This window comes from Bison bison, unplaced genomic scaffold, assembly GCF_000754665.1.
Source record: "Bison bison bison isolate TAMUID 2011002044 unplaced genomic scaffold, Bison_UMD1.0 scf7180017864279, whole genome shotgun sequence".
NCBI lineage: Eukaryota > Metazoa > Chordata > Mammalia > Artiodactyla > Bovidae > Bison > Bison bison.
In genome coordinates, this window is record NW_011494851.1 from 4,610,541 (window position 1) to 4,620,408 (window position 9,868).

At 37.9% G+C, this 9,868-nt stretch overlaps 1 protein-coding gene across 1 annotated transcript in view; it reads right to left on the reverse strand.

Annotated features, from left to right (window-relative positions):
• The window catches only part of LOC104995186 (transmembrane protease serine 11F-like), a 115,961-nt gene extending 106,626 nt beyond the window's left edge, over positions 1-9,335 (reverse strand). Inside the window, exon 1 of the mRNA XM_010848912.1 lies at positions 9,247-9,335. Within this exon, the coding sequence (XP_010847214.1) occupies positions 9,247-9,335 (89 nt within the window). The remainder of the gene's footprint in view (positions 1-9,246) is intronic.
• Between the last annotated feature and the right edge of the window lie 533 nt (positions 9,336-9,868).

The following is a 9,868-nucleotide window of genomic DNA, read 5'->3' on the forward strand; positions in this document are numbered from 1 at the left end:
GGAGGAGAAGGGGATGAGAGAGGATGAGATGGCTGGATGGCATCACTGACTCGATGGACATGAGTCTGAGTGAACTCCGGGAGTTGGTGATGGACAGGGAGGCCTGGCATGCTGTGATTCATGGGGTTACAAAGAGTCGGACATGTCTGAGCGACTGAACTGAACTGAACTGATGCAATATTGCTCTTTACAGCATTAAATCTTGCTTCTGTCACCAGTCCCATTCACAACTGGGTGTTGTTTTTGCTTTGGCTCCATCCCTTCATTCTTTCCGGAGTTATTTCTCCACTGATCTCCAGTAGCATATTGGGCACCTACCGACCTGGGGAGTTCATCTTTCAGTGTCCTATCTTTTTCCCTTTTCATACTGTTCATGGGGTTCTCAAGGCAAGAATACTGAAGTGGTTTGCCATTCCCTTCTCCAGTGGACCACATTCTGTCAGATCTCTCCACCATGACCAATCCGTCTTGGGTGGCCCCATATGTCATGGCTTAGTTTCATTGAGTTAGACAAGGCTGTGGTCCATGTGATCAGGTTGGCTAGTTGTCCGTGACTGTAGTTTTGGTCTGTCTGCCCCCTGATCCCCTCCCTCAGTGCCTACTGTCTTACCTGGGTTTCTCTTACCTTGGACTCAGGGTCTCTCTTCATGGCTGCTCTTCAAATCCCTTATGACTATGTAGTGGAAGTGAGAAACAGATTTAAGGGACTAGATCTGATAGACAGAGTGCCTGATGAACTATGGATGGAGGTTCCTGACACTGTACAGGAGACAGGAATCAAGACCCCAAGAAAAAGAAAAGCAAAAAAGCAAAATGGCTGTCTGAGGAGGCCTTAAAAATAGCTGTGAAAAGACTGGAAGTGAAAAGTAAAGGAGAAAAGGAAAGATATTCCCATTTAAGTGCAGAGTTCCAAAAAATAGCAAGGAGAGATAAGAAAGCCTTCCTTAGCAATCAATGCAAAGAAATAAAGGAAAACAATAGAATGGGAAAGCCTAGAGATCTCTTCAAGAAAATTAGAGATACCAAGGGAACATTTCATGTAAAGATGGGCTCAATAAAGGACAGAAAAGGTAGGGACCTAACAGAAGCAGAAGATATTAAGAAGAGTTGACAAGAATACACAGAAGAACTGTACAAAAAAGATCTTCACCACCAAGTTAATCCCAAAGGTGTGATCAGTCACTTAGAGCCGGACATCCTGGAATGTGAAGTCAAGTGGGCCTTAGGAAGCATCACTATGAACACAGCTAGTGAAAGTGATGGAATTCCAGTTGAGCTATTTCAAATCCTGAAAGATGACACCGTGAAAGTGCTGCACTCAATATGTCAGCAAATATGGAAAAACTCAGCAGTGGCCACAGGACTGGAAAAGGTCAGTTTTCATTCCAATCCCAAAGAAACGCAATGCCATAGAATGCTCAAACTATTGCACAACTGCACTCATCTCAATGCTAACAAAGTAATGTTCAAAATGCTCCAAGTGAGGCTTCCAACAGTACACGAACCAAGAACTTCCAGATGTTCAAGGTGGATTTGGAAAAGAAAGAGGAACCAGAAATCAAATTGCCAACATCCTTTGGATCATAAAAAAAGCAAAAGAGTTCCAGAAAAAAACATCTGCTTCACTGACTATGCTAAAGCCTTTGACTAAGTGGATCACAGCAAACTGTGGAAAATTCTTCAAGAGATGGGAATACCAGACCACCTGTCCTGCCTGCTGAGAAATCTGGTAGGTCAAGAAGCAATAGTTAGAACAGGACATAGAACAACGAATTGGTTCCAAATTGGGAAAGGAGTGCAGCAAGTCTGTAGATTGTCACCCTGCTTATTTAACTTGTATGCAGAGTACATCATGCAAAAGTCTGGGCTGGATGAAGCACAAGCTGGAATTAAGATTGCTGGGAGAAATATGAATAACCTCAGATATGCAGATGACACAACCCTTTTGGCAGAAAGCAAAGAGGAACTAAAGAGCATCCGGATGATGGTGAAAGAGGAGAGTGAAAAAGCTGGCTTAAAACTCAACTTTCAAAAAACTAAGATCATGGCATCTGGTCCCATCACTTCATGGCAGATAGATGGGGAAACAATGGAAACAGTGACAGATTTTATTTTCTTGGGCTCCAAAATCACTGCAGATGGTGATTGCAGCCATGAAATTAAGAGACACTTGTTTCTTGAAAGAAAGCTATGACCAACATAGACAGAAAATTGAAAAGCAGAGACATTACTTTGCCAACAAAGGTCCATATAGTCAAAGATATGGTTTTTCCAGTAGTCATGTAGGGATGTGAGAGTTGGACTATAAAGAAAACTGAGCACTGAAGAATTGATGCTTTTGAACTGTGGTGTTATAGAAGACTCTTGAGAGTCCCTTGGACTATAAGGAGATCCAACCAGTCCACCCTAAAAGAGATCAGTCCTGAATATTCATTGGAAGGACTGATACTGAAGCTAAAAATTCAATACTTTGGTCACCTGATGCAAAGAACTGACTCACTGGAAAAGACTTTGATGCTGGGAATGATTGAAGATGGGAAGAGAAGCGGACGACAGAGAATGAGATGGTTGAATGGCTCACTGACTCAATGGACATGAATTTGAGTAAATTCCAGGAGTTGGTGATAGACAGGGAGGCCTGGCATGCTGCAGTCCATGGGGTTGCAAAGAATTGGACACGACTGAGCAACTGAACTGAACTGATGTGTGGATGTGAGAGTTTGAAAGCTGAGTGCCGAAGAATTGATGCTTTTGAACTGTGGTGTTGGAAAATACTCTTGAGGGTCCCTTGAACTGCAAGGAGATCAAACCAGTTAATCCTAAAGAAATCATTCCTGAATATTCACTGGAAGGACTAATGCTGAAGCTTCAAAACTTTGGCCACCTGATGCAAAGAACTGACTCATTGGAAAAGACCCTGATGCTGGGAAAGATTGAAGGCAGGAAGAGAAGGTGATGACAGAGGATGAAATGATTGGATGGCATCACTGACTCGATGGGCATGAGTTTGGGTAAGCTCTGGGAGTTGGTGATGGACACGGAGGCCTGGAGTGCTGCAGTTCATGGGGTCACAAAGAGGCAGACACAACTCAGCAACTGAACTGAGCTGATAGTCTTCAAAAATATCAGAATAATGAAAATCAAAGAAAGACTGAAGAACTCTTCTAGATTGAATAGATCTAAACAACAAAATGTAGTGTGTGATTCTGGGTCCCTTGGCTATAATGAATATGGTTGGGATAATTAATGACACTTGAATAGAGTATTTGGATTGGGATGTAGTAATGTATTTATGTTAGCTTCCTGATTTTGATGATTTTGCTAAGTCACTTTGGGTCATGTGCAACTCTTTGAGACAGTATGATCCATAGCCTGCCTGGCTCTGTCCATGAGCTTCTCCAGGCATGAGTACTAGAGTGGGTTACTCCAGTTGATTACTCCTTTGGGTTACTCCAAAGGATCTTCCTCACCCAGGAATTGAACCCATGTCTCCTACGTCTCTTGCCTTGGTAGGTGAGTTCTTTACCAGTAACGCCACCTGGGAATATTTTACTGTACTAGAACAATGCCCTTGTCTATAGGAAATACACACTGTAGCACCTATGTTGGAGTGATTAGACATGATGATTGCATGTTACAAATGGCACAGAGAAAATTTCTTGTAATATTTTTGGCACTTTCTCTAATTTTGAAATTATTTTTTAAAAATAGAAAAGAAAAAGAAAATCCTCATGAAGATTACATCTGAAATAAAACCACAGCCTTCACATTCTTTTCTGTAACAGAAAAGAAGGAAAGATAATCATTTAAAGTTCAGGGAAAGAAATCCACCTGGCTGAGTTTTTTAAAATTGTATCTTTTTAAGTTAACTTTAAACAGCCGTTGGTACAATTTTGTGTCTATTAAATGCAATAAATATTCTTGGGTAATTCTGGTTATTCCCATACCAATAGATAAATATCTATTCCATATTTGAGTTATATAACTATATTAAATTCCTAGAACTTGTACCTGAAAGTTTGAAAATCTGGTTTCATTTTTGCTTACATTCTTAAATCTTGAATTTTCCATATTTTAGTAATTTAGATTCTATAGCCTATATAATAGATTCTAAATGTTTGATAATTTGTCTAAATCAGATTAATTTTGGCTTTTCTTAATATATAAATATCCTGTTTAAGAAATAGTTTTTTTGTAAAAATGGCTGTCTCAAGACTTTTGAGTTTATGAGGAAAACAATTGAAAATCAAGTGATATCATTATTATCATTATTTTATATTCATGTAAAATCAAAATAAATTAGAAGTCAGGAATTGGTTAAATGTTTACTGTTTCCTCTTTATTAATCCATATTTTCAGTGCTTGCTTTGTTAGATCTGATCTTTTCTGCTGTTTGTTTTTTCTGCATTCATGATTAAATGATTTGGATGAATTTCTCATTGAGAAAAAGTGAAAGTCTCTCAGTCTTGTCTGACTCTTTGCAACCCCATGGACTATAAAGTCCATGGAATTCTCCAGGCCAGAATACTGGAGTGGGTAGCTTTTCCCTTCTCCAGGGTATATTCCCAGTCAAGGGATCAAACTCAGGTCTCCTGCATTGCAGGCAGATTTTTCACCAGCTAAGCCTCCAGGGAAATCCAAGAATACTGAAGTGGGTAGCCTATCCCTTCTCTAGCAGATCTTCCTGACCCAGGAATCGGACCGGGATCTCCTGAATTGCAGATGGATTCTTTACTAGCTGAGATACCAAGGAAGTCCTCTCTTTGAGAGATGATGCTTGTGAAATGTTAAGTTTATGTGGATCTGTTCATCATTGCCCTTGATTTCTTTTAATATGGTGCGTGGTCTCCATAGCTGGGAGATATGTTTTAAATATGATTGAACAGAGATGGCAGGTATGAGGAGAGAATCAGCTCTAGGTAATTTCTCCATTCTTCATTTATCTATTTTAGGAGATGTATTGAGATCAACATTTACTCACTACAGTCAGATATGCAAAGAAATATGGTTAATTTTCTTTTTCTGTCACAGATGCCATCTTCTCCTCTGGCACTTCTTTACCCTGGGCAGTGTGCAACAGGACTGAGATACCTATGTTTTGCATTTAAATTCTTTCAACTTTTTACTCCCTAACTGGAATAGATTAGTTTCTTGAATTCAAAATTACATTTCTATTAGGTTGGTTTAAAGATTGTTCTTCAGGTAAATGTCCATTTTTACTGTATTTTTCTCTTGGTTTCTTACTCCTCCCTTGGTCCTCTCCAAGTATATTGATGTATGAATAAATAGTGCTTGTGACTAAGGCAGCTGTGCAGTGGAGACCTCGGATTCATGGGGTATTCTCTTGATCCTTGCTCTTTTCTGATCCGGTCCATAGTTAACACTGAGGTTTTCTTGCCCAGCTTATCTTCGGGATAGCATGATGGCACCCAGCAATGTAGTCTGATCCTGGTCGTTTGCTCCTAGTCTCCAACTCCCTTCTTTCTGTGACCAGTTTGGGTCCAGGTCTCAGCACCTCCACACTTCATCACTGAAGTACATGGAAACAGCCTTTTTCCTTGTATGCAGAGTAGGCCTTGAAGAATAAGCCTCAGGTTTATCTATATACTTACATTTCTTTCTCAAATGTGCAACATCTCTCCTTTATCAAGCTCAATAAGACCACATACAGGGCTTCTCCTAGAACTTCATAGCTTTCTCTAGCTGTAACAATTCCAGTATTTCTGAACTTACCCATTTCTATTTGTATTTGCTACTCCACTCATCTTAGAGTTCTACCTCAAGAGGAAGCAGGAGAACATGTGTATCTAACCAGTCTTCCCAGCTCTGTTTCTCCACACATTCTCCCCCACCCCCCACCTCCACACACAGTTTACCCAGGTAGAAAGAATGGAGTGTCACTTCCTCCTTTCCACCAATGTAGACTCACCTTGTTTCATAACTTCCTTTCCTGAGGAAGTAATCCTCAAAGTTTGGTTTAAAGAAGAAAAAAATATTTTGCATATGCTATGAAAGGAATTTAATGATTTTATCCAGGACTGGATCTAAAAATAATTGGAGCTAAAAAATTTGAAAAATATTTTTATTCCTTGATAAGGCTTGGCTTTCAAAATTATTGTTTTCTCTCAACTAAAAGCAAATCCCTACTTTGGATTTTAAAAAGTGCATCTTTCTCTTACAAAATTTTCATTGTAAAAATTCCAACTCCAAAGATAGCTGGTCATGCACAAAAATGTGCCAAAGAAAAAAGTACTGTAATATAATTTATTAAATATTGACTTATTATATGTGTTTTATTATCCTTCACATCCCACAATACTGTGTTTCTTATAGTAGCTGAATTGAATCTTCTGGAGAATAATACTATCTTTTACTCTTCATAAAGTATGGAAACCACTAGATTTTCTAGCTACTTGTTTTGTTTTCATTGTTTTTGCTGCCCACACCCCATCTAGACCCTCAACTGGACATTTTTTTTACCTCCTTGAGTCTAGGCTTCCGTGTTTAAGTATAATTATTTACCCTTTGACACATCATTGTAGTCATAGGGAATTACAATCAAGAAATTTACTGGAAATAGAGTGTTCTTGTGTAAAGAGCTTGCTTCTGAAACATTCAGGATTTTTTCTTGAATCATAAATTTTCATTTGCTTTTATGTCTTAAAGGCACTAATGTACATTATTAGATTCATAAAATTATAAGTCTGCACTCAAAAATTATACACATAGAATGTCATTAAACAATTATGGTATGAGACAGCTGTCACAATATGTATCTATTTAATTTATACCTTAGGCTACAACAAATACCTGATGAGAAAACAAGACTGACACTTATAATACCTTTGGTTTTTTTTTTTTTTTCCTAATTATATTGTACATAACACTGGAATATTCTTCTTTTGCAATGAAACTATATATGGCCTATAGCCCTTTGGAATAGTTAAAGGACACATCATTATTTCTCTCATTTTCTCATAGACCAATTATACTGAACAAATTCAAATCATAAGAACAGTTAAAATTCATAGATGCAATGGTAGCTCCACTTACATAAAAAGATATTATCTTAATAGCATTTAACCTTAAATTTCTGATTAGGAAACTATAACAATAAAGAGAAAATCTATTTATTAAATTTCTATCATGTGTCATGGGCTTTGTTATATCATTTTTAATCTATACAAGAGCACTTTGAGTTGTATTACTATCTTATTAGTAAAAGGTGAAGAAATCAATGCTCAGAGAAGCTAATAAACTCAAAATCACACAGTAATTGGCAGAATCAAGATTTTAACATATACATGTTTGCTTTTTCCATTGTGCTATGTCAGCTATTAATTTGAAGAGACATCTTGATAGATGTTGGTCTCATCTGTACTCAAGTTTTCTAAGGGCTCCCTTTCCAAAATTTAAGCAAGGGCTGCAAAGAGGTGGTTTTCAAAAACAAGAACTGTCAAATCCCAGGTAGTAATTAGGGTGAGTTACAAGTTCTATCTGGTGACTTCCTAATGGCAACGGTTGACTCATGCCAGATATTTTCTGAAGGACAATTCTTGAAAATCCAAATGACTCTTTTGTCTAAGAAGAGGGAATACCACAGAAAGATGGGATTGAGAAGAAGAAAGTGTAGAAATCCAAATGGCAAAGATCCATTGACCAGTTTAAAAGGAAATACAATCAAGATAAACAGTTCAGAGAGCTGGGGTAAGTCACAAATCACAATCTTAATTAACCAATTGGCTGAGCCTTCAGCTGAAGGCTGAAAAAAAAAAAAAAAAAAGATGAAAATGATAAGTGAAGAAGAAAGCAGCAAAGGAATGGAGAATTCAGCTCAGAGCTCATTAAGCTCTGAAAGAAAAGTTTTCTTTTTTTTTTTTGGTCAGTGTAAAACAACTGATACCAGAGCATATATGCCCAAGGACTCTTCTGTGATTCAACAAAGCATGGGAAAGACCATGATTCACCACATAATGAAAAAACACCTCACAGATATAAGGGGACAAGAAAAACAGGCTCTGTTACTCTGATTCAAACTACTTTACTTTCTTAATGTGATGTTTTCATGCTGTTTCCTTCACTCCCTTAAAAAAATAATATAGACTACAAGAATGGAGATGGCAGGTCATTATGATGAAGAGAGGAGGAGATGGTGAGGTGGTAGACAAGGAGGAAAATGTTCCTGAGTGTGTGGTTTTGTGTGTGTTTGTGTGTATGATAAAACAAAAACTCAGGGCTGGAAGAGGAGGAAAAATTATATGTTTGAATCCTGAAGCATTTTGTTTTATTTTTGAGAGTAACAAAAAGCTACCAACTCTGATCAAAAGATTTGAAAAAAAAAATCACTCCATATTTAGATCTGGTTAGAAAAAGGTGGAGGGGACTCAGCATTAACCTATCAATGGGATCTAAGAAGTTAAGTTGCCAGATAAAATACAGGGTGCCTGGTAAAATTTGAAATTCACATAAACAATAAATAACTTTTTAGTGTAAGTATATTTTATGCAATATTTAACATCTTCCCACATTTCACAACTGCCCAGGTCTGAAACTCAGCCGAGCCATTTATTTGCACGGATAAGCAATATTTGAATATATTTATATATAAATATATTTATACTAAACATTTTTTGTTTATTGAAATTCAAATTGAACAGAGGGTGAATGATCTGTGAATATACTTCTTTGGGGGTGTATTGTCGTGTAATAAGACATTACCATATAGAAAAAGAGCGCTACTGCTTTAATAGAATAAGCCAACAGCAGTTTCTATGATCAACTAGAAGTTTAAGAAGGAGTGAGTTTTTCTATATGACACAACATTATAACTAAGAATTTAACTTTTGGATGAGATATATTTTGGTTTAATCTCTAGTTCTGTAGTTTTCTAGCTATATAAACTTGGGCAGGTGACTTTTCAAACCTTGATTTTCTAATTTTTTAGTAAAGCTACTAAGAATCCTTACCCTATTAAATGCTTCACGAAAGCACAATTTTTATAGTCTTAAAGGACATCTCCCACCAGAAGGGCTCCCACTTGGTTTAATGTTCTATTGAGCCATCTTAGAATTCTTAGTAATTTTATCTGTGAACATATCCGTGAGAGAGGCAACACACTGGGTAACAATGAGGACATATGATTATGAGCAAACATAGTGCCCAGAACCGTAGATTCAAGTCCCAGGGCATGAAGGGCAGTATAGGTGACAAGAAGTGGGTCATGTTGTCTGGAACACATGTGCATACCTGAGCAGGCTGCCAGAATAGAACCTTGGTTCAGATTGGTAGTGGAAATTGTGGCAGCAGAGATAGCTGTCAGCAGTGGCAGTGACCATGGTCCAGGAAAGTTCCCCACATGGACACAGGGATGGGACAGATGGTAGAAGACCCTTCTAGCTCATCCTTCTATTCTAAAGCTTTCCCTGCCAAGTTTGCACAAATATTATCTCTCTATCCTGAGCTTTGTTAGAAGGACTGCAAGCATTCAATCGGTAAACTTTCCCAATAAATTATCACAAAATAAGAATTCCTCGGCTTGCCAGGTAGCACCAGTGGTAAAGAACACAACTGCCAATGCAAGAAACATAGGAGACGAGGGTTCAGTCCCTGGGTCAAGAAGATCCCCTGGAGAAGGAAATGGCAACCCACTCTGGTACTCTTGCCTGGAAAATCCCATGGACAGAGAAGCCTGGTAGGCTACAGTCCATGGGGTTGCAAAGAGTTGGACATAACTGAGCAACTTCACTTTGAGTTATTAGAATTCTTAAAAATATTTAAAATCTCCAGTTTTGAAAACTGCTCCACCATTGCACAACAAATACCTATGGGCTTAGAAATTGAAATTTCATGTAAAGATCATGGCAGTCAA